This window comes from Trematomus bernacchii, unplaced genomic scaffold, assembly GCF_902827165.1.
Source record: "Trematomus bernacchii unplaced genomic scaffold, fTreBer1.1, whole genome shotgun sequence".
Taxonomy (NCBI): domain Eukaryota; kingdom Metazoa; phylum Chordata; class Actinopteri; order Perciformes; family Nototheniidae; genus Trematomus; species Trematomus bernacchii.
The window spans coordinates 207013-230790 of record NW_022987752.1 but is presented as its reverse complement, the minus strand read 5'-3'; the positions used below and the strand labels follow the sequence as shown (position 1 = coordinate 230790).

General features: G+C 42.0%; 1 protein-coding gene across 2 annotated transcripts; it reads left to right on the top strand.

Moving 5' to 3' along the window:
* The first annotated feature begins 7484 nt into the window (after positions 1-7484).
* Positions 7485-15892, top strand: atf4a (activating transcription factor 4a). Of its 2 annotated transcripts, none has more exons than XM_034148212.1 (4): positions 7485-7703; positions 10018-10179; positions 10816-11058; positions 14539-15892. In XM_034148212.1, the coding sequence occupies exons 2-4, from the start codon at positions 10134-10136 to the stop codon at positions 15438-15440; spliced, it is 1191 nt and encodes a 396-aa protein (XP_034004103.1). In that variant the 5' UTR covers positions 7485-7703; positions 10018-10133; the 3' UTR covers positions 15441-15892. The 2 variants fall into 2 exon arrangements, with proteins under 2 accessions (XP_034004103.1, XP_034004102.1); XM_034148211.1 differs by having other exon boundaries at positions 14536-15892.
* The last annotated feature ends 7886 nt before the right edge of the window (positions 15893-23778 follow it).

Sequence of the window (23778 nt, the reverse complement as noted above, 5' to 3'; positions counted from 1 at the left end):
GACCAATCTGCACAATGACTACTTTTACTGTCGCTACTTTAACTATATTTTGATGATAATACTTTTCTACTTTCACTTGAGGAACATTTTGAATGCAGGACTTTTACTGTAACAGAGTATTCCTACACTCTGGTATCTGAGTACTTCTACTTTTACTAAGTACAAGATCTGAGTACTTCTACTTTTACTCAAGTACAAGATCTGAGTACTTCTACTTTTACTCAAGTACAAGATCTGAGTACTTCTACTTTTACTAAGTACAAGATCTGAGTACTTCTACTTTTACTAAGTACAAGATCTGAGTACTTCTACTTTTACTTAAGTACAGGATCTGAGTACTTCTACTTTTACTCAAGTACAGGACCTGAGTACTTCTACTTTTACTCAAGTACTAGATCTGAGTACTTCTACTTTTACTCAAGTACAGGATCTGAGTACTTCTACTTTTACTCAAGTACAAGATCTGAGTACTTCTACTTTTACGCAAGTACAAGATCTGAAACAATCATTATTAGGGATGTCCCGATCACCTTTTTTTGCTCCCGATCCGATTCCGATCATTTGATTTTGACAATCTGCCGATACCGATTTTTCCCGATCCGATCTTTATGCAATGCAAAAAAAGGAAAAAAGCATTCAAGTTGTCCCTTAAACCTCACGTTCTCCACCACAGATAACGGCTGTAGAGATGGCAAATCCGGATCCTTTTACGGACTCAGGGTCTTCTGAGTCAGTCATTGAAGAGATCCGGATCATACGAGTCATTTGAGTCATATGAGTCAGCATCACCAAGACGTAGAAATCCTATCGGTGAAACCGAAAAGTTGTTGCATTTCACGAGCATATTATTATTCCATATATTTTGAATATATATATATATATTTGTATATATATATATATATATATAATATCTGCATGTATATTTTCTATTTCGACATGTATATTTTATATTTTATTTTATTTTTATTTCTCTTGTATATTTTGTAGTTTTGTTTTATTGTAAAATGCCTTTTATGCTGCTGTAACAACAACAATTTCCCAATTTGGGATCAATAAAGTACTATCTATCTATCTATCTATTAAACTGACGTTATATTAACCTCCGCTACATAGTGTATTTTGCTTTAATAAAAAAGGTTGATCACAAAAAAAAGGGTTATTTTGCGATTTGGCGAATCTGAGTCTGCTGTTGACTCGTGCATGAGGACGAGTCTGCTGGATCTCTGGATCTGCTGCTATATACGGCTCTGAGTCCGCACGAGTCTGCTCTGCTGTGTGTTGCAGCGAGTCAGGATTTGCGAATCTGCGAATCTGCGAGTCTGCTGTTAACTGCGAGTCTGCTGTTGATAGCGCGGGAGCCGGGTGCTGGAGGAGGGGCTATGCTCGTGCACATGACGAGTATGGATTGCTGGATCTGCTATGCTATTACGGTTAGGAGCCGTCGGCTCCTCTGAGTCCCCACGAGTCTGCAGGAAGTTTCACTGATCCGCGTCCCCTCCCCTGAGCCAAACGATCACTTCTGGCAGCTATCCTGTATACTTGCTAAAGGGTAGGCAGATGGACTGGGGTACGTTGTAATGTGATTTTACATGTTATAAAGAGAGTAGCGAGTGACGCAATTTATAGTTTTAATTTGTACGTCACACCAAGTGTGGGACTCAAGGACTCGGGTTAATGGAGAGGGGAGACTCGTCACGACCAGCTCATTTCTAGGATCCGGGTTAATGATCCGGATGAATCAGGACTCGCCCATCTCTAAACGGCTGGTCATCCAACGCGATGAATTCAGCTATCTTGGCTGTTATGTTTTTGGCCTTTTCACTGTTCTGGGGCAGTTTCTCTTTCCTTTTAAAAGTCTCTGAAAGTGTCGGTTGTTTCAGTGCCGTTACCTGAGTGGCCGCTGTGTACTCGTCGTGTTGTTGTTGGTGTTTGTATTAGATTGGTCGTGTTGAACGTAGCTCTGTTCTTTCCACCACGCGGAACCTCCGCCTTGCAAACATTGCATCTGGCTGTTACACTGCCTTCGCTTTCAATTTTATAATACTTCCAAACTCCTGACATTTTCTCTGTCCCGACTCCCGAGGCACCAGCTGAACGTAGCCTCTTGTTAGCTTACTGCTACTATTAGACACTGCGCCCACTCTGTTGCCAGATTTGAGAGAAATAAGCAACTCTATGAAAACAAGCCCAAAAGAAGCAACACATACATGATGTTGTGTAATTTTAAACCAAAACTAAGGCCTCAGGATGACTTTAAGACGTGAACATGGTCATTTTTGTTTTGTAACATTAAATAAAATAATTAAAAAAAAGTATTAAATTTTTTTTTTTTTTTAAATCCCGATCCCCGATTTTTTTCTCCCGATTCCGATCTTTTGAAAATCGGATCGGGACATCTCTAATCATTATTACATCCTTATTTTCCTAGTAATCAGCACATGGTGATCATCTAAAGATCATACCATATTCTGTCTCTGTGGATCTGGATCAGGAGTAATGGATTCCTGTCGTGTCTCCATCCAGCTGAAGAGATCTCAGCGTCTCTTCCAGAAACTGATCACTGAAGCTGCCACTGGCCTCAGTTTCTCCCCGGACACACTGGAAGACCTAACACCAGGCAAAACCTCCTACAACCAGGCCGACTTCCAGCAGCTATTCAAGCCCAGTGGAGTCCTGAAACCGTTCGCAAAGAGGAAAACAAAAGAAAGGAATCTGTGTCGACCGGCTCCGAGGCCTCCAGGGAGATTCACAGGTTTACTTCCTTTAGTGAAGTCTGAGGATCAGGCACTTCTTCAGCAGCAGACGGTATATATTGTGCAGGAGTCCCAGAGTAGAACCAGGCCGACAGCAGCTAAAACGGACGGGAGCAGACAGGTCAGTACACCTGCAGCAAGTGTGGCCAGGCCAAGAGGATCGACACTGGCCACACTCGCATTGCAGGTGTGTCTTACTGTGCGGCTGCCGGTGGGAAAACTGTGGAGGAATGGCGGGAGGAGATGAAAAGACTCAAAAGGGACCCAGAGGGGGTGGGGGGGATGATAGCACTTTTTTCTTTAATTGTCTTTTATCTTTATTTATTTAAATCTATTTGGATGCAAACTTGTCACCTTTCGGCGAAATTCGCCGTTTTGAATCCAAAATAGGTCGTTTGTGTGATTCATGGAGATCTGCAATAAAAATATTTTTGGGGTATGGGGGGGGTCTGGGACCCGGAGTAATCTGCGGCCGCGAGCTGTTATGTGCCATCATGACACGCATGGTGTTCTTTTTTTATATATTATAATGCAGCGCGAGCTGTGTGCTCGAATCTGTCGGCTCTGCTCATGGATGTATAATAAGGCTCTGCTGCTCCGGGATGAGGGTCTAGCTTCAGCAGCTACATTACCTACGGGTGCGTTCGTTAATATTAACTGTGTGGTCCGGAGTCACTGTGGCACAGACTGGACCGCTGGTGAACAGCTGTTAGAACGGGCCGTTCAGGTGTTCAGAGCAGAGCTCCCTGTCGGAGCGCAGAGCGTGATGTGCACTGAAAAGTGTTCCTGTCGCAATATTATCGTTGAGCTAGCTAACTAGCATACATTGTCACTATCTGCTAACGTTAGCTTTAGCCTTCGTTTTCAAATAGTTTTTTTCATAGGCTATAAACAGGTGGTATAAGTATAGATCTTGTACTAGAGTAAAAGTAGAAGCACTCAGATCTTGTACTAGAGTAAAAGTAGAAGTACTCAGGTCTTGTACTTGAGTAAAAGTAGAAGTACTCAGGTCTTGTACTTGAGTAAAAGTAGAAGTAGAAGTCCTGCATTCAAAATGTTCCTCAAGTAAAAGTAGAAAAGTATTCTCATCAAAATATAGTGAAAGTAGCGACAGTGAAAGTAGTCATTGTGCAGATTGGTCCATTTCAGAATAATATATATGATATGTTTTATAATGATTGATCATGAAAGTGTTCTCAAAGCTGGTAAAGGTGCAGCTAGTTTGAATTACTTTGTATACTGCAGGGTAGCTTGTGGATTTACTCCAGGTGGAACTAAAGTCTGATTTAACACTTGGTTATATTTCACATCATTCATCCACATCTGTAAAGTAACTAAAGGTATTAAATACATGTAGTGGAGTAAAAGTACACCATGTACCTCTGAGCTGTAGTGGAGGAGAAGTACACCATGTACCTCTGAACTGTAGATGAGTAAAAGTACACCATTTACCTCTGAACTGTAGTGGAGTAAAAGTACACCATGTACCTCTGAACTGTAGATGAGTAGAAGAACAAAGTAGCAACACATTGAAATACTTAAATAAAGTACAAGTATCTCAAAATTGTACCCAGGTATAGTACTTGAGTTTATGAACTTAGTTACTTTACACCACTGGCTATAAAGACAGAAAGACTAAGCCTTGCACAGAGGCATGAAAATACATTTTCAAAATGCTCAACAGTGCTGCCAAAATTATAAACTGACTGCTACACAATTAAAATAAATGCTTTTATACATTTCTATTAGATGTGACTCTTTGGTGTTTCTGTTATTATTAACTGCTTTAGTTGTTCTGACTGCTAACATCCTGTTATTCCTCATTTTAAAGCCGATATTCTGTGGGGTCGGGGGGCTCGGATCCTTGTCACCTTTGACCTTGTTTGCATCCCTGTCTAGACTTAAGACATTGAATTCAATTGGGCTAAACTATATCCCAGGTAAATTCTATCCCAGGTTAAACTCCATCTCCCCTTAAACCTAAAATAAAATTGAATACAAGTATTGAAATAAACACAAGCTAACATTAAATAGCATAACAATAATTATACAAACATTACATTTGCACTGATCTTTTGCAGAAATTAATCAAAATATTGATCCGATTGTATTAATTATTTGCCTTAAATACTATATTAATTACTATATTTTGCACACAAAGTATTTAATTGAGAGGACCAATTTTAAATTCATGCTCAAAATCTGTAAATTGTGGCCTTGATATATATATATTTGAATATGTTATATAGATATAAGGACTCTGTATCTTTCTGCATGAAAGGGTTTACTCAACTGTGTGCTCTTATATATCTAAATGAAGTGATTATCTTCTCATACTTCTTCTGTTCTGAAGTGGGATATAGTGAAATACCTCCAGATGAACTCCAGGGGGCGACACAGCCGGGTTCATCAGGTTTAGACTCCTTATTAAATAGACCCAACAAAAACTCCTGTACACCCTCTTATATATAACTCAGCTGTATATGTTTTGATTATTAAATATTGCTTTTAATCCATGAAGTGCGTTTGAATTTCACTTTTAAAGTTATTCCATAAAATACCTCCTTTGACGGTTTGATATCTTTATTGTCAATTCCTCTTTTTGTGTTACACAGATCGAAATGTAGTTTCTCACTATCCCAGAGAATACAAATATATACATACACTCTTTAAAGTATAGACACTACATACTGATATACACCTGGACATCAGCAGGAGAGGACTCTTTAAAGTATAGACACTACATACTGATATACACCTGAACATCAGCAGGAGAGGACTCTTTAAAGTAGAGACACTACATACTGATATACACCTGAACATCAGCAGGAGAGGACTCTTTAAAGTAGAGACACTACACACTGATATACACCTGAACATCAGCAGGAGAGGACTCTTTAAAGTAGAGACACTACATACTGATATACACCTGAACATCAGCAGGAGAGGACTCTTTAAAGTAGAGACACTACATACTGATATACACCTGAACATCAACAGGAGAGGACTCTTTAAAGTAGAGACATTACATACTGATATACACCTGAACATCAGCAGGAGAGGACTTTTTAAAGTAGAGACACTACATACTGATATACACCTGAACATCAGCAGGAGAGGACTCTTTAAAGTAGAGACACTTCATACTGATATACACCTGAACATCAGCAGGAGAGGACTCTTTAAAGTAGAGACATTACATACTGATATACACCTGACCATCAGCAGGAGAGGACTCTTTAAAGTAGAGACAAAACATACTGATATACACCTGAACATCAGCAGGAGAGGACTCTTTAAAGTAGAGACACTACATACTGATATACACCTGAACATCAGCAGGAGAGGACTCTTTAAAGTAGAGACACTACATACTGATATACACCTGAACATCAGCAGGAGAGGACTCTTTAAAGTAGAGACACTACATACTGATATACACCTGAACATCAGCAGGAGAGGACTCTTTAAAGTAGAGACACTACATACTGATATACACCTGAACATCAGCAGGAGAGGACTCTTTAAAGTAGAGACACTACATACTGATATACACCTGAACATCAGCAGGAGAGGACTCTTTAAAGTAGAGACACTACATACTGATATACACCTGAACATCAGCAGGAGGGGACTCTTTAAAGTAGAGACACTACATACTGATATACACCTGAACATCAGCAGGAGAGGACTCTTTAAAGTAGAGACACTACATACTGATATACACCTGAACATCAGCAGGAGAGGACTCTTTAAAGTAGAGACACTACATACTGATATACACATGACCATCAGCAGGAGAGGACTCTTTAAAGTAGAGACACTACATACTGATATACACCTGAACATCAGCAGGAGAGGACTCTTTAAGGTATAGACACTACATACTGATATACACATGACCATCAGCAGGAGAGGACTCTTTAAAGTAGAGACACTACATACTGATATACACCTGAACATCAGCAGCAGAGGACTCTTTAAAGTAGAGACACTACACATACATAGACACAAATATACATATTCACACATTTGGAGGTAGAACTAAATATAATATATATATAGTCGTCTTATGTTTAGTTTATCTCTTATTTTTAATATAATATATTATGCTTACAATTTGGAATAAAACAAATAAATTATTATTTAATATTCTTTCTTTGCATTTTCGTTACATATTATAAACAGAAAAGCTCTTTTTGGACATAAAATGTAAAATAAGAGTCAATATTACGAATAAAACATCTCCTAAAGTCCGCCTTTAGCCCTTTCTTTCCCAATGTTTACATTTTGCATTTGACCTACATCTGAGGTAAGGGAGCCCTCGTGTAGGTTTAAAGCTCCATATGGATCTATTTTGTCAGCCGTGTAGACGAATCCAACCAAGCACAGGCCAGACTCGTGCAGCGTCATCACAGTGGTGTGTTTGTGTTTGCTGCCCTGTGAAAAGTGTGCTAAAGAGTTAAGCATGAATTAAAATAAGAAATACTTCACCATCAGCAGGCAAACCCTCTTTTTATTGGACTTTTTTTCTTAAATGTTCTTGTTTTCATTTAAATAACTTCTTCCCTTTTTTATCTTTTGTTTTATTTCGTTTATTATTCATTGTTTGTATCAACTGATTCAAACTGCCCGCCTGCGCTGTCACTGAAATCAAGCGCTCCCCGCGGACTGATACCGCGGAGGAATACACCCAGCGGTGCTTCGGCTCTATATAAACTAGCGTGACTCCCTCCGCCTCGTCCACTCTGTTCTCCAGTCTTCGTTAATTCAGATTGAAATGCAAACACCGACCCTCTTCGTTAATTCAGATTTAAATGTGAACACCGACTCTCAGTGAAATCTATCCCCGCTAACATGGCATTGTAACGGCGTGCAGTGGCTCTCCTGCATCGGCATTAACCCGGCTGTGCAAAGGCAAAGTGCACTGGCTATTTCTGGCAAGATGGCGTAAGTATTCCTCTTGATATCTTCATATATATTGGCAGTTGTGACTGTCAGTATCAAATTACAAACTGTCAGTTGAAGTTAGAACAGATGCTATTTCTGGCAACATGCCGGAAGTATTTCTCTTGTATTTATTATTATAACTTAGTTTTTACACAACGATGAATCTGCCTTGGTAAAAACTGTTTAAAGGTGTTAAGAAATGTGTAAAGTTGTTGTGCTTTTATACGTTTTTTGTACAATTTTTAACTGTAGAATTTCATGTCCTTAGGAAAATCAATAAATACTGGAGACATTTTGAGAAAGTGACATTTGTGTATAAAATATCTTGCCAATATAATCAAATTATTCATGTTTGTTTTGTTATCCAATTCAATGCCATATATTATACTATCATATGTTAAGACTGGGATATTTTGCTCATTATAAGTTAACTAAATACTGGAAAGCATCCCAACATATTTGAAAAGAATAAAATAAATTATAAGAAATGATGTTCTAATGTTTAAATATCCGAATTACAAAAGGAGCATTTGTATTTAAATCTAAGTGTAATCATCCGTGGTGTGAGAAACAATGGGGGTAAATAAAAAGCAGAGTTTTCTATCTTTTTGTGATATAATTATTTAAATATTTAGGGGAAATATAAGTAATAATATCGACATTAATGTTGTGAATATTTCCTGTTTTTGAGTGTCGGTGTCAAATTACACAAACTGTCAGTTGGAGTTAGAACGCTCGCGAGACAGGCTTTAACGGTCGTCTCGCTATACATTAAACTGTCAAACCCCCCTATTCAAAATCTTTTATTCCACATTTAAAACACAGTTTGAGTGATTTAAAACACAAGTAATGTTTGAATAATGAACAAATGACAACGTGGCGTGTCCAAAATGGCGTGCTGTATTTTTTTGTCTTTCCTGCTCTGTTGTGAAAATGGCGGTTACCCTCCCACATCTCGTGGTGACGTATGAGGTGGGCGGGGCTACCGGCCAGAGCATGACCAAATTAGGCAATGTTATCCCCCGGTGGAGGGCGGGGCGTTTCTTCTTTTCTACACAGCTTTGTCACCTCAGAGGAACGGATTAGCCCAAAATTAGCCTCCCATCCCCCCACATGCTAACAGCATTAACGAGACCAGAGTAAAAGTACTTGTACTTGAGTTAAAGTAGAAGTACTCAGACCTTGTACTTGAGTAAAAGTAGAAGTACTCAGACCTTGTACTTGAGTAAAAGTAGAAGTACTCAGACCTTGTACTTGAGTAAAAGTAGAAGTACTCGGATCTTGTACTTGAGTAAAAGTAGAAGTACTCAGACCTTGTACTTCAGTTAAAGTAGAAGTACTCAGACCTTGTACTTTAGTAAAAGTAGAAGTATTCAGACCTTGTACTTGAGTAAAAGTAGAAGTACTCAGATCTAGTACTTGAGTAAAAGTAGAAGTACTCAGACCTTGTACTTGAGTAAAAGTAGAAGTACTCAGATCTTGTACTTGAGTAAAAGTAGAAGTACTCAGACCTTGTACTTGAGCAGAAGAACTCAGACCTTGTACTTGAGTAAAAGGAGAAGTACTCAGACCTTGTACTTGAGTAAAAGGAGAAGTACTCAGATCTTGTACTTGAGTAAAAGGAGAAGTACTCAGATCTTGTACTTGAGTAAAAGGAGAAGTACTCAGACCTTGTACTTGAGTAAAAGTAGAAGTACTCAGATCTTGTACTTCAGTAAAAGGAGAAGTACTCAGATCTTGTACTTGAGCAAAGTAGAAGTACCAGAGTGTAGGAATACTCTGTTACAGTAAAAGTCCTGCATTCAAAATGTTACTCAAGTAAAAGTAGAAAAGTATTATCATCAAAATATAGTTAAAGTACCAAAAGTAAAAGTATTCATTGTGTAAATGAGATAAATATGATCATCTTTGCAGATAAACAAAAGTCCATAAAGTGCACACTTAAAAAAGCTTTATTTATACAGCACGTGCAGCTCGAAGTGCTTTACAAGATGACACAAGTAAAAAACACTCAAGAAATTCCCCTCAGATTATTTAAGAACTTTAAAAGGTCCATGCAGCAGAATATAACATGTGATCAGGTTAAGAGACGCAAGGAGGTAGAAGCTGTGATAATACAAATAAAATAAATAATGGTTTCTCTCCGACAGATAAGACACAAGACGAGTGAGTCGATGCAACAATATAACGTATAAAAACAAAGTGAACATATCGGTACAACAGAAAGAAAAATAAAAAGACCTATAAAATAAATAAACATTTAAAGTGTGGGGTTGCTAATAAAAAGTATACAACAATTTCCTTTTCCCCCCAGGTCTCTCCCAGCAATCACCCTCAGCTTTGCTGCCGTCGACAGCAGGCCCGACCGCCTCGACTCGATATCGGACTCGTTTTTATTTCTATTGTCCCTGAAAACCCCGAGCAGCCGCGATGACGCTCTGCCTGGCCTTGGAGGACGTGGAGGCCCTGTACTTAGGTTAGTGTCGTTTCCACAAGAACACTCATTAATACTGAGCCTTTAGTTTGGGTAACAACACGCTGGAAAGTGTGTTTTCTTTACCTGCACTATTGTATCTGTTGTATTGTGCTCTGTTGGAGGAGCCTCAGATCTTCATTGAAATAAAACGATTCTTTTTTTATTTTTATTGGTTTTTCAGTTGAATTGAAAGTTCAGGGTAATCAACTGTTAAAAACATACTGTTCAAATCTTTTTTTTCAATAAATAGATGTTTTCAAAGTAAATGGATAATCGTTTTTAATAATCGTGATATCAATTATTGACCCAAATAATCGGGATTATGATTTTTTCCATAATGGAGCGGCCCTAGGTCACAGGCTCCTCCAACAGAGCAACACAATAAAACAGATACAATAGAGATAGTGCAGAATAGTCTATATACAAGTAATTGGTATATATATATATAAGTTGTAACCAGATGAATGTTCTTAGTTCAGGTGTTTAGCAGTCTTGTGGCCTGTGGGATGAAACTGTCCCGAGTAGTCTCAAAGTTGTAATAGTAAAACTCCAGCTGAGCGTCAGGCAGCATGTGCTCGACAAAGTAAATCAATATATTGTTCAGGAAGTAAGATGTTAACGGCCCCTCATCCACAGGGCCCTCCTTTCTGACGGCTGACCCCATGGGGCCCCTTCTGGACGATGAAGATGAAGAAGCTCTCTCTCCCTCCTGCTCTCTAGAGGGGAAAGCTCCAGCTTCGCCCCCCCTCTCTTTCTCTTTCTCCTCCTCTTCCTCCCCTCCTCCCCCCTCCCACGCCTCCCTGTTCCTGGGAACCAAAGCCTCAGAGGACCCCCTCCCCTGGCTGCTCCACGCCCCGACAGGAGCAGAGCACTGCAACGGTGAGAGACCATTTCAATGTATATTTAGAGTAAATATTCTTCAAGGTTTCCCCGGATACTCAAAGTCTTCTTAGTTGGGTGTTAAAATGAATTCAATCAATTCAAAAATCGTATTTTATTTCTTGCAAGAAAGTTCAGTCAGACAGAAAGCATACAGTCTGCAGAGTGAACGACCAAGAGTAGAGTTTGGGTTGCATATTTAAACACAGAGAGAGGAGAAAAGGGAGGGGTGCAGCGTGGTGATCATGAAAGGAGCATTCTGGGAGTTTAGGGAGGCTGTCTGTTCTCAGTTCACAGAAGGTGAAGGTCATACTGTTGGTGCACAGAGAGTTTAACTATCAACAACAGCATCTTCTCAACAACAATGTTCCCAAGCTTAGCAAAGACGTGGAAGCCAGTAAATGGAGATACACATCACAGTTATTCTAAAAGTAAGTAAATGAGCTTACTATGTTTCTATTACAATATTTATATTAACTTCTAGGTTCCCCCGGATACTCAAAGTCTTCTTAGTTAGGTGTTCAAATGACTTCAATCAATATTTAAGAAGTGTTTAAAAGGCAGAATACTCCATTTATTCTAGTGGGAAATTGGGTTCGGTATATAAAGACAATATTAAAATAACATGTTTAACTAAAACTGTGGAATTAAAAAATATGGCCAGATGGCAGGAAAAATGCTATAAAGTGGTCTTGTATTAATTTAGGAAAAGTCTTAAATGTAATCTTCCTTACGTTGTTCCTTAATTCCTAACAAAGAAAACCCAAAGGCAACAGGAGATTAGTAACACTGAAGTCTATAAACAGAGACTGATTACAGACGGGTTAATCATGACCTAAATGAAAGCTGATTTGAAAGTAAGGTTAGAAACTCTCAGTGAGCTGTAATGTGGAAATCATTGAAAGCCGCGCTGAGAGGAGACTGGTGAATGTTTTACGGGCTGTTAGGTGTCAGTACATCTCCTAAAGGTTTAACGGTGTCTCCAGATGGTAAAGCTAATTGCTCTCAAGGTCACTATGTCCCTCTCTTTTGGGTCGTTCCTCCATCTGAGCTGAGCTGGAAGTCTTTTGAAGGTCGTGGTACAAACTGAGTTCAGACACAATGAGAGGCCTCGGTAATGAGTAGGTGTGTGTTTGGTTTGAACAACAGTCATTGGTTAGTGTGTGTGTGTGTGTGTGTGTCTCTGTGAGTGTGTGTCTCTGTGTCTCTGTGAGTGTGTGTCTCTGTGTGAGTCTCTGTGTCTCTGTGTGAGTCTCTGTGTCTCTGTGTGAGTCTGTGTCTCTGTGAGTGTGTGTCTCTGTGAGTGTGTGTCTCTGTGAGTGTGTGTCTCTGTGAGTGTGTGTCTCTGTGAGTGTGTGTCTCTGTGAGTGTGTCTCTGTCTGTGTCTGAGTGTGTGTGTCTCTCTCTGTGTCTGAGTGAGTGTGTCTCTCTCTGAGTGTGTCTCTCTCTGTGTCTGAGTGTGTGTCTCTCTGTGTCTGAGTGTGTGTGTCTCTCTCTGAGTGTGTCTCTCTCTGTGTCTGAGTGTGTGTCTCTCTGTGTCTGAGTGTGTGTGTCTCTCTCTGAGTGCGTCTCTCTCTGTGTCTGAGTGTGTCTCTCTCTCTGAGTGTGTCTCTCTCTGTGTCTGAGTGTGTGCGTCTCTCTCTGTGTCTGAGTGTGTCTCTCTCTCTCTGAGTGTGTCTCTGAGTGTGTCTCTCTCTGTGTCTGAGTGTGTCTCTCTCTCTGAGTGTGTCTCTCTCTGTGTCTGAGTGTGTGTGTCTCTCTCTGTGTCTGAGTGTGTCTCTCTCTCTCTGAGTGTGTCTCTCTCTCTCTGAGTGTGTCTCTCTCTCTCTGAGTGTGTCTCTCTCTGTGTCTGAGTGTGTGCGTCTCTCTCTGTGTCTGAGTGTGTGTGTGTCTCTCTCTGAGTGTGTCTCTCTCTGTGTCTAAGTGTGTGTGTCTCTCTCTGTGTCTGAGTGTGTGTCTCTCTCTCTGAGTGTGTCTCTGAGTGTGTCTCTCTCTGTGTCTGAGTGTGTCTCTCTCTCTGAGTGTGTCTCTCTCTGTGTCTGAGTGTGTGTGTCTCTCTCTGTGTCTGAGTGTGTCTCTCTCTCTCTGAGTGTGTCTCTCTCTCTCTGAGTGTGTCTCTCTCTCTCTGAGTGTGTCTCTCTCTGTGTCTGAGTGTGTGCGTCTCTCTCTGTGTCTGAGTGTGTGTGTCTCTCTCTGAGTGTGTCTCTCTCTGAGTGTGTGTGTCTCTCTCTGAGTGTGTCTCTCTCTCTGAGTGTGTCTCTCTCTCTGTGAGTGTGTCTCTCTCTCTGTGAGTGTGTCTCTTTCTCTCTGAGTGTGTGTCTCTCTCTCTGAGTGTGTCTCTCTCTCTCTGAGTGTGTCTCTCTCTGAGTGTGTGTCTCTCTCTCTGAGTGTGTCTCTCTCTCTCTGAGTGTGTCTCTCTCTGAGTGTGTGTGTCTCTCTCTGAGTGTGTCTCTCTCTCTGAGTGTGTCTCTCTCTCTGTGAGTGTGTCTCTCTCTCTGTGAGTGTGTCTCTTTCTCTCTGAGTGTGTGTCTCTCTCTCTGAGTGTGTCTCTCTCTCTGAGTGTGTCTCTCTCTCTCTGATTGTGTCTCTCTCTCTGTGAGTGTGTCTCTCTCTCTCTGAGTGTGTGTCTCTCTCTCTGAGTGTGTCTCTCTCTCTGAGTGTGTCTCTCTCTCTCTGAGTGTGTCTCTCTCTCTCTGAGTGTGTCTCTCTCTCTGAGTGTGTCTCTCTCTCTCTGAGTGTGTCTCTCTCTCTCTGAGTGTGTCTCTCTCTCTGTGAGTGTGTCTCTCTCTCTGTGAGTGTGTCTCTCTCTCTGAGTGTGTCTCTCTCTCTGTGAGTGTGTCTCTCTCTCTGTGAGTGTGTCTCTCTCTCTGTGAGTGTGTCTCTCTCTCTGTGAGTGTGTCTCTCTCTCTGTGAGTGTGTCTCTCTCTCTGAGTGTGTCTCTCTCTCTGAGTGTGTCTCTCTCTCTGTGAGTGTGTCTCTCTCTCTGTGAGTGTGTCTCTCTCTCTGTGAGTGTGTCTCTCTCTCTGTGAGTGTGTCTCTGTGTGTGTTTCTGTGTCTCTGTGTGTGTTTCTCTCTCTCTGTGTGTGTTTGTGTCTCTGTGTGTGTGTGTGTGTGTTTGTCTCTCTCTCTCTGGGTGTGTGTGTCAAACTGGTTTAGTTCAATGTGGCGTTTCTCAGTGACGTGTTCTCTTAGCTGTAATGATTGTGGTTCTTGGCGTCTGTTAAAGTCAACGGGTGTGAGACTCACATTGTAATTAACGTTTGAGGGTCGTTATAGAATGTCAAACAGATTCCATTACTTTAGCATTTCAGTGATCAATCTAAGACGCCCGTCAAATCAATGTTTGATATTTCATAGATTGGTTTGGACAGGTTTTCTGCGGGTCATTTCCTAAAAAGGTTGAAATAGTCTTAAACGTCGGCTAACGCATATATTCATGTGGTTATGTATAAACTAAAGGACTCTCCTCTCTCTCGGCAGACGATGCGTTCGCTGGCATGGACTGGATGTCGGAGAAAATTGACCTGAGTGATTTGGACCTGGAGTCTCTGATTGGCTCTGACGACTCCCCCGAGGAGCTGCTGGCCTCCCTGGACCCCCACATGGACCTGGACCTGGACGCCTTCCACTCCTCCCTCCCTCTCCCCCCTCTGCCTCTGGATCTCCCCCCTCTGCCTTTGGATCTCCCCCCTCTGCCTCTGGGTCTCCCCCCTCTGCCTCTGGGTCTCCCCCCTCTGCCTCTGGGTCTCCCCCCTCTCCCTCTGGATCTCCCCCTGGAGGAGGATAAGGAGGTGGTGCTGAAATCCGAGCCCCCCTCCCCTGCTTTCACCCTGGAACTGGGGAGTGAAGTGGACGTCCTGGATGTCCTCTCCTCCCCCGTTGTACTCCCCTCTCCTCCCCCCTCAGGCCACATGTTGGTAGTGAACGCTCTCCCCGATCAGCCAATCAAAACCTCTCCTCCATCCAGCGACTGTGAGAGCGACTCAGGCATCGAGTCCTTCACCGACTCCCCCCCTCGCCTCCTTTCTTCTCCTCCAACTCCAACGCTTCCCTCTTCCTCCAGGACCAAGCCGTACTCTAAAAAACCAGAACCTTCCTCCTCTTCCTCTTCCTCCATCTCCATCAAAATGAAATCGGTGTCCGGCGCTCCCAAAGTGGTGGAGAAGAAGCTGAAGAAGATGGAGCAGAACAAGACGGCGGCCACTCGTTACCGGCAGAAGAAGCGGGTGGAGCAGGACCTTGTGAGCGAGGAGTGCGAGGAGCTGATGAAGAAGAACGAAGCTCTGGAGGAGAGAGCGGAGGCCATCAGCCGGGAGATCAATTACCTGAAGGAGCTGATGGAGGAGGTCCGCAGGCGCCGGAACAAGAGCAAGGCTCCGTGAAGAGAGGCCGGGTTTATATCCATCGTTACAAAGGGTTCCTCAGAAGGTACAGAAGTCCCAGGGTCCTCCAACAATGCAACTTAAATATATATAGTGCAGGAAATAACAGATTAGAAGTCAAAGGGTCTGGGGGCAGTCGGGTGAAGGCCCCTCAGCCCCCACAATGCACCTCTGCACTAACGGTTTGTTTTGTAGTCCAGACATCACGACGTTCCCTCGGCTTCAGCGAATTCCCCGTCTCAAGAGCTTCAAGTCCAGAAGGGGCCTCGACCCCTCCACCAGTCCCTGATGTTAAACTGTGTGTGTGTGTATATAGTGTTTCCTCCTGTGCTGCAGATATAGAAGCGCCTGTTATTGATCGCAGGGTAATCCTGATCGTAGCCCTTAGTGCTGCTGATCGGCTTGTAAAAATGCTTTGCTCCTCTTTTCTAATAAATATCTTTCAGTGCTCAGTGACGTGTCTTTACTGATCGTATAGTTCACTACACACACACTAAGAAAACAGGCTATATTTGGTATTAAAATGCATTCAATGAGTCTGAAGTCTTACATGTGTTATCCTCAATGCTAAGAAATGCAAAGTACGCATCATTTTTAGGATGTACAGTGGTTTAAAACTGAAACTAACCGTTTACCTCTCGCGTGAAATGCAGAGAAGAACCAGAAATAATGAGTATTTTGTGTGAAAATGGTTTTAAATGACCTTCAGCAGAAGCCTGGGGGGTATTGAACCGAACAGCAACAAATCCTTAAATCTGAGAAGCTGGAAGAAGTATAACTTATAAACTTAAGGTGAATCATGACGACAGAAATGTGTAAACGTGTTGGTCGATGAAAGTGTTTACATTATCATTTGATGCTAATATGAGAAACTCAGTAAAACAAGCGTACATGAGTGAGTATAGTCATCATTTAAATATTTACACATGTTCTTTGGAAGTCATTTGAATGTGTGAATATGTAAATATGTACTTAGGGAAATATGAAGTGTGTGACGCAGATCCTGATGGACCGGTTCCAGTGTTTACATATACCTGCATGGAGAACACACACTTCCTGTTGGCTGTGTGTGTGATCAAACATCAGTGCACAGATAAAGGTGTGTACAGAGTTACACACAAGATAAGACGGGCAGTAGTTGCCAAAAGAAAATTACGACCATTTAAAGGCAACAAGTTTATGAATGAAGCCCATTGTGGAGTGCTTTACACGAGGCATTAGAGACGGTAAACAACAACAAGCTCAAACAATAAGACCGGTTTGAAAAATAAGAATTAAAGCAAGTCTTTATTTAAATGAAGTGTGTCGCAGGTTTCTGGGAGATTGTTCCTGATATTAGGAGCACTATATAACTTGAATAATACAGACACATATTGAGTAATGAATGGTATCATGTTCTATAGATCCACAAACAGCATCACAGAGAGAGTTATTAAATAAGACGGATATATTCATGCATGTTCTTTGTGTGTCTTTGAATCTTGAATGTTTAAAAGTGATTCTATGACTTATCTTCAGTCAGTGTGACCTCAAAATAAAAATGGGTATAAAATGTAAATAATAATATATATATAATACAAACTAAATGTGGTTTCCAAAAGTCCTAAAACGTTCTTAGTGTGTGCAGATTCTCCTGAGTTAAGCTGGCAGACAAGTTCAAACTGGTACACTTTCAAGTGTGTGTGTGTGTGTGTGTGTGTGTGTGTGTGTGTGTGTGTGTAAAAAGTGCAGTCTCACTTCTCCGCCTGCATTCCTAAATGTCAGGAAACGAGAGCGAGAGAAACATCTGGAGAGAAGAGTTTATGAGAAGCTCAGAAACTGTGAAACCAGACAGACATGCTTCACAGGGGTGTGTGTGTGTGTGTGTGTGTGTGTGTGTGTGTGTGTGTGTGTGTGTGTGTCCAGTGATGCATCCTGAGACTGAAAACAAGTCGCTGTAGTTTCTCTGAGTGAGACTCACACTTGCGTGACAGACAGACAGCTGTGTACATTTAGTCTGCAGTAAAACACACACACACACACACACACACACACACACACACACACACACACACACACACATACACACACACACACACACACACACACACTTTATTATGACTAAAGAGTTGTTTAAAGGACGACTATTGTTTGAATGCCTGTGTGTTTCTCTCACAGCTGCTTCAGTTCCTGTTTTATTCCCTTGTTCTTTTAGCTGCTAAAGGAAAAGGAGCTTTTAATCCATCAATGAAGTTGGGACTTGACTCACTTCTGCTTTACCTGTTATAATAAAAAAGAGAGTTGACATCATTGGTGTTTAAGGTGATTATTCCAGGGTTATCTGTTGTCTTCTGAGTGTCTTCTGAGTGTGTCTTCTGAGTGTCTTCTGAGTGTGTCTCTGAGTGTCTTCTGAGTGTGTCCTTCTGAGTGTGTCTTCTGAGTGTCTTCTGAGGGTGTCTTCTGAGTGTCTTCTGAGTGGGTCTTCTGAGTGTCTTCTGAGTGTGTCTTCTGAGTGTCTTCTGAGTGTCTTCTGAGTGTGGTCTTCTATTGCTGCTGAGTGTCTTCTGAGTGTCTTCTGAGATGTGTCTTCTGAGTGGTCTTCTGAGTGTGTCTTCTGAGTGTCTTCTGGGAGTGTCTTCTGAGTGTGTCTTCTGATGTCTTCTGAGTGTCTTCTGAGTGTCTTCTGAGTATCTTCTGAGTGTGGTCTTCTGAGTGTCTTCTGAGTGTCTTCTGAGTATCTTCTGAGTGGTGTCTTCTGAGTGTCTTCTGAGTTGGTCGTCCGTCTGAAGTGTAGTCCTTCTGAGTGTGTCTTCTGAGTGTCTTCTGAGTTGTCTTCTGAGTGTCTTCTGAGTGTCTCTGAGTGTCTCTGATGTCCTTCTGAGTTGTCTTCTGAGTGTCTTCTGAGTGTCTTTCTGAGAGTGTCTTCTGAGTGTCTTTTGAGTGTGTCTTCTGAGTGTCTTCTGAGTGTCTTCTGAGTGGTCTTCTGAGTGTGTCGTCTGAGTGTCTTCTGAGTGTGTCTTCTGAGTTCTTCTGAGTGTCTTCTGAGTGTCTTCTGAGTGTCTTCTGAGTGTGTCTTCTGAGTGTCTTCTGAGTGTCTTCTGAGTATCTTCTGAGTGTCTTCTGAGTGTCTTCTGAGTGTCTTCTGAGTGTGTCTTCTGAGTGTCTTCTGAGTGTCTTCTGAGTGTGTCTTCTGAGTGTGTCTTCTGAGTGTCTTCTGAGTGTGTCTTCTGAGTGTCTTCTGAGTGTCTTCTGAGTGTGTCTTCTGAGTGTGTCTTCTGAGTGTCTTCTGAGTGTCTCTTCTGAGTGTCTTCTGAGTGTGTCTTCTGAGTGTCTTCTGAGTGTCTTCTGAGTGTGTCTTCTGAGTGTCTTCTGTGTGTCTTCTGAGTGTCTTCTGAGTGTCTTCTGAGTGTGTCTTCTGAGTGTCTTCTGAGTATCTTCTGAGTGTGTCTTCTGAGTGTCTTCTGAGTGTCTTCTGAGTGTCTTCTGAGTGTGTCTTCTGAGTGTCTTCTGAGTATCTTCTGAGTGTGTCTTCTGAGTGTCTTCTGAGTGTGTCTTCTGAGTGTCTTCTGAGTGTGTCTTCTGAGTGTTTTCTGAGTGTCTTCTGAGTGTGTCTTCTGAGTGTCTTCTGAGTATCTTCTGAGTGTGTCTTCTGAGTGTCTACTGAGTGTGTCTTCTGAGTGTGTCTTCTGAGTGTGTCTTCTGAGTGTGTCTTCTGAGTGTGTCTTCTGAGTGTCTACTGAGTGTGTCTTCTGAGTGTCTTCTGAGTGTCTACTGAGTGTGTCTACTGAGTGTGTCTTCTGAGTGTGTCTTCTGAGTGTCTACTGAGTGTGTCTTCTGAGTGTCTTCTGAGTGTCTTCTGAGTGTCTTCTGAGTGTTTTCTGAGTGTGTCTTCTGAGTGTCTTCTGAGTGTCTTCTGAGTGTCTTCTGAGTGTCTTCTGAGTGTCTTCTGAGTGTCTTCTGATTGTGTCTTCTGAGTGTCTTCTGAGTGTCTTCTGAGTGTGTCTTCTGAGTGTCTTCTGAGTGTCTTCTGAGTGTCTTCTGAGTGTCTTCTGAGTGTCTTCTGAGTGTCTTCTGAGTGTCTTCTGAGTGTGTCTTCTGAGTTGTCTTCTGAGTGTCTTCCTGAGTGTCTTCTGAGTTGTCTTCTGAGTGTCTTCTTAGTGTCTTCTGAGTGTGTCTTCTGAGTGTCTTCTGAGTGTCTCTGAGTGTCTTCTGAGGTGTCTTCTGAGTGTGTCTTCTGAGTGTCTTCTGAGTGTCTTCTGAGTGTCTTCTGAGTGTGTCTTCTGAGTGTCTTCTGAGTGTGTCTTCTGAGTGTCTTCTGAGTGTGTCTTCTGAGTGTCTTCTGAGTGTCTTCTGAGTGTCTTCTGAGTGTCTTCTGAGTGTCTTCTGAGTGTCTCTTCTGAGTGTCTTCTGAGTGTCTTCGAGTGTCTCTGAGTGTGTCTTCGTGAGTGTCTTCTGAGTGTCTTCTGAGTGTGTACATTACTGAGTGTCTTCTGAGTGTGTCTTCTGAGTGTCTTCTGAGTGTGTCTTCTGAGTGTCTTCTGAGTGTCTTCTGAGTGTCTTCTGAGTGTGTCTTCTGAGTGTCTTCTGAGTGTGTCTTCTGAGTGTCTTCTGAGTGTCTTCTGAGTGTCTTCTGAGTGTGTCTTCTGAGTGTCTTCTGAGTGTCTTCTGAGTGTGTCTTCTGAGTGTCTTCTGAGTGTCTTCTGAGTGTCTTCTGAGTGTGTCTTCTGAGTGTGTCTTCTGAGTGTGTCTTCTGAGTGTGTCTTCTGAGTGTCTTCTGAGTGTCTTCTGAGTGTCTTCTGAGTGTGTCTTCTGAGTGTCTTCTGAGTGTGTCTTCTGAGTGTGTCTTCTGAGTGTGTCTTCTGAGTGTGTCTTCTGAGTGTCTTCTGAGTGTGTCTTCTGAGTGTCTTCTGAGTGTCTTCTGAGTGTCTTCTGAGTGTCTTCTGAGTGTGTCTTCTGAGTGTCTTCTGAGTGTCTTCTGAGTGTCTTCTGAGTGTGTCTTCTGAGTGTGTCTTCTGAGTGTCTTCTGAGTGTGTCTTCTGAGTGTCTTCTGAGTGTGTCTTCTGAGGTGTCTTCTGAGTGTCTTCTGAGTGTGTCTTCTGAGTGTCTTCTGAGTGTCTTCTGAGTGTGTCTTTCTGAGTGTCTTCTGAGTGTGTCTTCTGAGTGTCTTCTGAGTGTGTCTTCTGAGGTGTCTTCTGAGTGTCTTCTGAGTGTCTTCTGAGTGGTCTTCTGAGTGTCTTCTGAGTGTCTTCTGAGTGTGTCTTCTGAGTGTGTCTTCTGAGTGTCTTCTGAGTGGTCTTCTGAGTGTCTTCTGAGGTGTCTTCTGAGTGTCTTCTGAGTGTGTCTTCTGAGTGTGTCTTCTGAGTGTGTCTTCTGAGTGTCTTCTGAGTGTGTCTTCTGAGTGTCTTCTGAGTGTGTCTTCTGAGTGTGTCTTCTGAGTGTCTTCTGAGTGTGTCTTCTGAGTGTCTTCTGAGTGTGTCTTCTGAGGTGTCTTCTGAGTGTTCTTCTGAGTGTGTCTTCTGAGTGTCTTCTGAGTAGTCTTCTGAGTGTGTCTTCTGAGTGTGTCTTCTGAGTGTGTCTTCTGAGTGTGTCTTCTGAGTGTCTTCTGAGTGTCTTCTGAGTGTCTTCTGAGTGTGTCTTCTGAGTGTCTTCTGAGTGTCTTCTGAGTGTCTTCTGAGTGTGTCTTCTGAGTGTCTTCTGAGTGTGTCTTCTGAGTGTGTCTTCTGAGTGTCTTCTGAGTGTCTTCTGAGTGTGTCTTCTGAGTGTCTTCTGAGTGTGTCTTCTGAGTGTGTCTTCTGAGTGTGTCTTCTGAGTGTCTTCTGAGTGTCTTCTGAGTGTCTTCTGAGTGTGTCTTCTGAGTGTCTTCTGAGTGTGTCTTCTGAGTGTCTTCTGAGTGTCTTCTGAGTGTCTTCTGAGTGTGTCTTCTGAGTGTGTCTTCTGAGTGTGTCTTCTGAGTTGTCTTCTGAGTGGTCTTCTGATGTCTTCTGAGGGTGTCTTCTGAGGTGTCTTCTGAGTGTCTTCGAGGTGTCTTCTGAGTGTTGTCTCTGGAGTGTCTTCGAGTGTTCTTCTGAGGTATTCTGAGTGTTCTTCTTGAGAAGTGTTTGTCTTCTGAGGTCTTTGGAGTGTCTTTCTTGAGTGTGTTTTTTTTGTGTCTTTGAGTGTCTTCTGAGTGTGTCTCTGAGTGTCTTCTAGTTCGTCTTCTGGGTGTCTTCTGATTGTCTGCTGAGACGTCCTTTCTGAGTATCTTATTGAGTGATTCTTGTGAGTGTCTTCTGATTTCTTCTGAGTGTGTCTTTCTGAGGGTTTCTGAGTGTCTTTCTCTGAGTGTTTGTTATGATGTTGTGTCTTATGAGTAGTGTCTCTGAGTGTTCTCTGGGTGTGTCATTCTGAGTGTCTTCTGAGTGTGTCTTCTGAGTGTCTTTGAGTGGTTTTCTCGCGTGTCTTCTGAGTGGTTCTTCGAGTGTCTTCTGAGTGTCTTCTGAGTGTCTTCTGAGGTCTTCTGAGGAGGTGTCTCTTCTGAGTGTCTTCTGAGTTGTCTTCTGAGTGTGTCTTTCTGAGTGTCTTTACTGAGTGTCTTCTGAGTGTCTTCTGAGTGTCTTTATGTGCGACAAACTTCATGAGAAAGATCATCTCTTTAAAGATTCTTCTGAGGAAACTAGTGAATAAAAAACAACCTTTACAATACAATCAGACTCAGGGCCAGTTTGTTACTTTAATCATTTATAATAAGCCTCAACGCAGGACTTTAAAACATGATTAAACAAACCTTAATCACGCACTATATCAGATGTTTGGAAGAATTTACAAGCACAGCCGAGTATTTCTCAAATATTGTTGCACCTTTTTTTGTGCAATGGCTTCAAATGTGCTTCACACACCCTGAGAACGTTGAGAAGTGTGTGTGTAGTAAAGTGTGTGTGCTATAGAGTGTGTGTGTGTAGTAAAGTGTGTGTGCTTATCGGCATGCCGCTGCAGATCCTGGGTGTGTCGGCCTGAAGCAGAGAAATTATTCCCGTCTCGTCACATTCCTTCTTTTAATCAGAATCACGTTGGTTAGTTTATTTTCAGAGACAGAAAATATGTTTCCTCACATGACAGAGAATCTGCACTTCATTAGGTTTCATTATATCAGTATGTAGTGTCTCTACTTTAAAGAGTCCTCTCCTGCTGATGTTCAGGTGTATATCAGTATGTAGTGTCTCTACTTTAAAGAGTCCTCTCCTGCTGATGTTCAGGTGTATATCAGTATGTAGTGTCTCTACTTTAAAGAGTCCTCTCCTGCTGATGTTCAGGTGTATATCAGTATGTAGTGTCTCTACTTTAAAGAGTCCTCTCCTGCTGATGTTCAGATGTATATCAGTATGAAGTGTCTCTACTTTAAAGAGTCCTCTCCTGCTGATGTTCAGGTGTATATCAGTACGTAGTGTCTCTACTTTAAAGAGTCCTCTCCTGCTGATGTTCAGGTGTATATCTGTCTCTACTTTAAAGAGTCCTCTCCTGCTGATGTTCAGGTGTATATCAGTATGTAGTGTCTCTACTTTAAAGAGTCCTCTCCTGCTGATGTTCAGGTGTATATCAGTATGTAGTGTCTCTACTTTAAAGAGTCCTCTCCTGCTGATGTTCAGGTGTATATCAGTATGTAGTGTCTCTACTTTAAAGAGTCCTCTCCTGCTGATGTTCAGGTGTATATCAGTATGTAGTGTCTCTACTTTAAAGAGTCCTCTCCTGCTGATGTTCAGGTGTATATCAGTATGTAGTGTCTCTACTTTAAAGAGTCCTCTCCTGCTGATGTTCAGGTGTATATCAGTATGTAGTGTCTCTACTTTAAAGAGTCCTCTCCTGCTGATGTTCAGGTGTATATCAGTATGTAGTGTCTCTACTTTAAAGAGTCCTCTCCTGATGATGTTCAGGTGTATATCAGTATGTAGTGTCTCTACTTTAAAGAGTCCTCTCCTGATGTTCAGGTGTATATCAGTATGTAGTGTCTCTACTTTAAAGAGTCCTCTCCTGCTGATGTTCAGGTGTATATCAGTATGTAGTGTCTCTACTTTAAAGAGTCCTCTCCTGCTGATGTTCAGGTGTATATCAGTATGTAGTGTCTCTACTTTAAAGAGTCCTCTCCTGCTGATGTTCAGGTGTATATCAGTATGTAGTGTCTCTACTTTAAAGAGTCCTCTCCTGCTGATGTTCAGGTGTATATCAGTATGTAATGTCTCTACTTTAAAGAGTCCTCTCCTGATGTTCAGGTGTATATCAGTATGTAGTGTCTCTACTTTAAAGAGTCCTCTCCTGATGTTCAGGTGTATATCAGTATGTAGTGTCTCTACTTTAAAGAGTCCTCTCCTGCTGATGTTCAGGTGTA

Bases quoted from the DNA above. Each gene is read 5' to 3' on its own strand.
- atf4a (XM_034148211.1), top strand. From the start codon at position 10,134: ATGACGCTCTGCCTGGCCTTGGAGGACGTGGAGGCCCTGTACTTAG. The intron at 10,180-10,815 runs GTTAGTGTCGTT...CCTCATCCACAG, and splicing joins CGTGGAGGCCCTGTACTTAG to GGCCCTCCTTTCTGACGGCT. The intron at 11,059-14,535 runs GTGAGAGACCAT...CCTCTCTCTCGG, and splicing joins AGGAGCAGAGCACTGCAACG to CAGACGATGCGTTCGCTGGC.